Raw genomic sequence first — 5,497 nt, 5'->3', positions numbered from 1 at the left:
CTCTGGGACACTGCTTCACTCCCCTACTTCACCTTGGGAAGCGAGGAGACACGTGGTGTTAGGGCCAGGGAGTGGAGCACTTCCCTGCAGCCGGTGGAGCCCACAGAGTAGTTCCCTGGAGTCGGTAGAGCCTCACTCAGGGTAGGCAGTGGCTCCTCCCTGAGGTGAGGCAAGACAGGGATGGAGTCTGGGGCTGGGGGCTAGCGCAGGCTCCGCTGGCTGTGGAGAACTGCTCCACTCTCCAGCCCTGACTCCACGTGCCTCCTCGCCCCCTGAGGCGAAGCGGGAGAACGGAGCAGTTCCCTGGAGCCGGTGGAGCCTGCAACAGGCTCCCGCCCCTGCCTCTGCCTCCTCCTCTGCCTTGCCTTGGGGAGAAGCTTACCTTCTATAAGTGTCCCACACCGCAGCCCTGCTTCTATCTCGGCAGGTGCGTGGCCTAAAAAAGTTTCTGGATGGCCAGACTTTTGCTTGTGCACACGCGCACCTTAGAGGGAAGCTTGCCTCTGGATAACTATTGACACATACCTGGGCCCCGAACACTTCTCTTTATCAGTTAATGTTTAACCTGCCATCCTTGAGTATGGCCCATCCCCTATTACTTCTGAGAACTTGTGATCTTCAGTGACCAAGGTGGGGAAAACGAACCTCTGTCTCTACATGACTGGCTTGCTACTAGTTTCACCACTTCCTTTTTTCTCCATTTCTTTTCCTCTCTTTCATGCTGAATCCCACTTTCTGTGATGAGATGTGCCTTCTCTTCACCTTACAAACATATGCCCTTTCCAGCATGACAACAGGCTTCAAAATTAAATCCATGTTCACATGTTTATGATTAGTGCTCGTTTGGAAACTGACTTTTTTTTCTGGGAAAAAAAGCCGTTGAAACAATGCTCCTTTGTTTTCCTGGAATCCTTTTTTTAATCGATACTTTGCAGCAACACTGGTTCCTGGTGTCTGTATTCTCCTTCAAGTGAGCTTTCACTGTTTGCTCAGACTGGATGAGAGGCAACAGCAGATACTGGAAAAGTTTTGTTTGCTAACAGAGTTGTAGCAAACCCAGGTCCATTTCCTGATCTAAAATCATGGCCTTCAACCTGAAATGTCTGTCCTTTCATGTCCATGTTTAAAACCATGAAGGTTCCTCAACCCTCATCTCCCCTATTTCTCTCCACATTTTATTCCTTCCTCTCCTTGTTGTTTAAGATGCCACTGTACCTTTCTGATGTAACAGGGATCCTCTTGGTCTTCACTTGGTTTTTAATCTGGTACTGAGTAAATGTAAAGCGTCTCCAAGCACACCTCTGCCAGGGCTTGTGGGTTCCCTTTGCAGCACATGCCATTCCACTCGAAGCAGAAAGCCAGGTTTAGGGTTGAGCCTGAACTGCTCCTAGGAGGGCATTGGCTAGCCCGAGAACAGAAATGACTGAGAACTTTTCCTGTGCTTCTCCTGCAGGGGGGCCTAGCAAGCTCACTTTCAAAGCATCTCTCACATTAGAAGAGGTGGAGGAGGAAAACCCTCAGGTCATGAAGGGTCGGTATCACCCTGCAGAGTGCTCAGCATTGCAACGAGTAGCCATCCTGATCCCACACCGCAATCGAGAAAAGCACCTGCTATACCTGCTGGAGCATCTCCACCCATTCCTGCAGAGACAGCAGCTGGACTATGGCATCTATGTCGTTCACCAGGTGAGGCAGCTGCTCTGGGAAAGGCAGTGGAGAATAGCTCACTGCTGTGCATCCCACCTTTGCTGTCATGCAGAGTCATCCATGGGCCCTCCCTGATGATTGCCTTGTTAATGGACTGTGGCTTTCATTTTACTCAAATGGATTTAAATCCATCTGGATTCAAGAAGCGCCTTAAAAGTGCCACAACTTTGCTAACACCAGATCAGCTCCAACTGTGCTGGAAGTGTTGGGAGCCCAAGGCTAGTCCTGTTCAGGACAGATCTGTTCCTTTGGAGATTAAAAGAGGGGGTTGGCATCCAACAGTCCTCCATTTCCTATCTTTTGCTCATGCTGAAGGATTTGAACAGATACAACCAAAGCTGAGAAGTTTTCTTTTAGAAAATGTCCTGAGCATAGCCAGTATCATCATATGTTCATGTAGGCAGCACCCACCAGCCAGCCTGAAGAAATAGTTACATGTATGTTAGCTTGTTGGAGGTGTCTTCATGATCATGATGCTTGATGCTGCCACAATGCACTTACTCTGTACCTTAACTTTATGCAACAAGGCTGCAGTGTTTTCTTCCCCCAAATTTGGAGGTAGTCAGATCCAGGGTCTTGCCTCGTATCAGTCTATTCCACCCTTTTGCTTGCAGGTTGCCCCCCTCAATAAACTGTGAACATGAGGTGAGTTGTCTTGCTGAGAACAAATTAAGAAAAAAGTGGCCTTTGCACAGATCCTTTTTTGTAATAAGGGGACTATGGTAAGGCATAAGGGAACATTCAGTTACAGCAGTATGTTTGGGACCTGCCTTGTCACACTCACTAAGCCTGCTAAATCAGTTGTTAATTTTGGAGAAAACATTTAACACTTGCCAAGTCTGTGACAGCCCCAACACTCCTGCTGTGGTCAGGAGAGCCTGAAGCAGCAACAATGAAGGGAGGGGAAACTAGCAGTGTTTTCTCTTATACATCACTGTCAGGAGCTTTTTTCCCCCTGTACCCTCTGCTTTATTGCACCTCCATTCATATGTCTGTTCTGCTTTCAGTCATTAGGGTGATAAATGAAGGCAAGCCTCTCACTTGCTTCTGTTTAAATAACCTCATAGTTTTGTCATAAACCAGTGAGAGGCAGGAAATACTGACTGAAGGGTTATGCTGTAGCTGTATATCATGCCAAACAGCTGCAGAAGTGTTGGGCAGGATCTGCTTTCACTTGGAAGGGGGGAGGAGGGGGGAGAGAAAGATGGGGGAGGAATTTCCTACTTTTTTGTGTTGAGTCATGGTTTTACAAGTGTTCTGAAAATGAGAAAGAGTGGGACTCTTGGGGCCCTTGTTTTATTGCTTTAGGATGTACTGAAGAAAGCCTGGAAGCTCAACCTAATCTGTCAGTATTGCCGAGTCTCATCCTTATTGTTTTGTTGGATGTCTCCTTTGCAAAGCCCAAAGATGTAAAACCATAGGTCTCCCACAGCCCTTTATTATTAGGGTTCAGTCAAGTGTGAAAGATATCCTAACTAAAGATGCTGGGGGGTTTTTTGCTTGCTTTTGTTATTTGTGAGCTCCTTCCCTAAAGAAACAGGGTGAACCAGATCTGGATATGAAATGTTGAAACCTGCATGAATCTCCATTTCAGGGAAGGGAGCAAGGGTCCTGTTCACACCACTTCTGTTGATTATAAAAAGGGCAGCAGCCCTAGTGTGTCCTTCTGCAGGCTCCTTTTAACTTGATTAAAAAAAATATCATTTTTATAATTAAAAAAATAAGTTTTGCGATGTTGAAAGCTGGGAGGAGGGAATCTTCTGTATCTGCAGAGTAGGAGCTCCGTAGTAGGAGCTCCGTGATCTGTATTCTCCCTTTTGGTGTCACCAGTGTTGCCAAGGAGTGGATAGGTAGTTTAATCTTTGTTCTTTGAGCTTGCACAATGAGTGCTGCCTGGGGGCAGTTAGAGGCTGATGTAATAGTGGTGTGGCTAGCTCCGTGTAAGAGGTGGCCTGGGATGCCTTGTTTAGGGACACGGAACAATAAGCAATGGTCTCAAGTTGCAGCAAGGTAAGTTTAGGTTCAATATTAGGAAGATCTTTCTCACTAGGAGGGTAGTAAAGCACTGGAACAGGTCACCCAGAGAGGTTGTGGACTCTCCATCCTTGCAGGTTTTTAAGACCTGGCTAGACAAAGCCTTGGCTGGGATGATCTAGTTGGGGCTGGTCCTACTTTGAGCAGGCGGTTGGACTAGATGGCCTCCTGAAGTCCCCTCATGAGGTCTCTTCCAATCCTAATTTTCTATGATTCAGTGAACAGCTTTTAACAGATGTTGCAAACTCTTTGTTACTGCTAACCAGGGGGACTTTGACCCAGGATAAAAGGGAGGAGTTTCACATCCCTTTGCCAGTCCCCTGCATCATCCTATCACTCTGCAAATGACCTGGGTTCAGAACACCCAAAATGGTAGACTAGCTTTTGCGTGCCATACGTGGCCTAAATATGACAATACTTTGGACCCTGATGCCACACAGATTCCGTGTGAACTGTGCCTCTGAACTTCTGCCTGGTCTCCTCACATATGTAGTTATCACCAAACACATGCAGTTCTCTCTCTCTCTCTCTCTGACCAGGCCCTGGTTGCAGTCCCCAGGTCTTAAGCATGAGTACCTCAGCTCATCCAATTGGGCTCCGATCCTTTATGTAAAAATAACAAAACACCATGTATACATGCTTGCTTTTTTCAAAAAAGGTTTTTGTTTACCCAGCACACATGCCTTTCTTTCCCTGAGGCTTACCATTTCCTAGATCTGGGCAGAGCCAGCTTTTTTAAATTCCTTTTTCTCCCAGCAGCTTATGGCTAGTGATCAACCCCTCAATCCCCTGGGTGATGCTTTAACTCTTTGGTATCCTTTTGATCTCTACATTTCTAGCTCTCACAAACAACAGTGTTACTTAAGCTTGGAGGCAGAAGCCTAGAAGCTAATGGCTTCTAAGTGTACGCATGAAGGTACTTTTCTGTTCACACATAGTGACAGGAAATGTGCACTGTTTGGAAGGAAACAAACAATAAAATGTAGATGTTAATACTTTGAAGTGAACCTTGTCATTGTTTCAGGTGTGTACTTGGTAGCTGTGTTGGTCTGAGACAAAAAGACGTACAAAAAACTAGAATTCTTGGTTCCAAAATGATACCTTTTATTAGACCAACTGGAAAATGGCAAGAAAATTGTCCTTTTCTGCCAGCTTTCGGGATCAAAGTCCCTTCATCAGGCTCTGGGAGAGTGTAGATGGTACAAGATGGTAAAAAGACCCCATAGGTAGGAAATAAACTTCATTTTTGCTCAGAGGGAGCTGAAGATGGAAAGCTGTCCCTCTGGGTCCAGGAGAGTGTCATTGTGAGCTGTGCTGAGTAACTCTTCGATGTGTTGATCAGGTAGAATTCCTTCCTTGTCAGATAGCAGGCAGGGAGGTAAAAAAACTTCCTTGTTCCTTGTTCTGCAATGATCTTCAGCTCCCTCTGTGGAAAAATGAAGTTTATTTCATACCTGTGGGGACTTTTTACCATCTACACTTTTCCCTTTGATCCTGAAAGCTTGCAGAAAGGGACAGTTTTCTTGCCATTTGCCAGTTGGTCTAATAGAAGGTATCATGTTGGAACCAAGAATTCTAGTTTTTTGTACGTCTTCTTGTCATTGTTGTGAGCTTATGAAACAACTAGCTGCCTGCAACCTAAAGCTCTCCAGCCACAACTAAAATTTCATATAGAAATGTATGTTTTTGAGACTGTTAACTAGAAATGGATGTTTTTGGATGCCCTGGAAAGCTCGTCCGGGGGGGGGGGGGGGGG

At 46.0% G+C, this 5,497-nt stretch overlaps 1 protein-coding gene across 2 annotated transcripts in view; it reads left to right on the top strand.

The window, feature by feature from the left end:
- Nucleotides 1-5,497, top strand: part of B4GALT4 (beta-1,4-galactosyltransferase 4) — a 101,079-nt gene that overhangs the window by 63,695 nt on the left and 31,887 nt on the right. For both annotated transcript variants that reach the window (XM_019527136.1, XM_019527135.1), the window contains exon 4: nucleotides 1,454-1,686. In XM_019527136.1, coding sequence (XP_019382681.1) covers nucleotides 1,454-1,686 — 233 coding nt within the window. The remainder of the gene's footprint in view (nucleotides 1-1,453; nucleotides 1,687-5,497) is intronic.

This window comes from Gavialis gangeticus, unplaced genomic scaffold (genome assembly GCF_001723915.1).
Source record: "Gavialis gangeticus isolate Ggan-Ray unplaced genomic scaffold, GavGan_comp1, whole genome shotgun sequence".
In the NCBI taxonomy this organism is placed as follows: Eukaryota; Metazoa; Chordata; order Crocodylia; family Gavialidae; genus Gavialis; species Gavialis gangeticus.
This window is presented reverse-complemented; position numbering and strand designations above follow the sequence as displayed.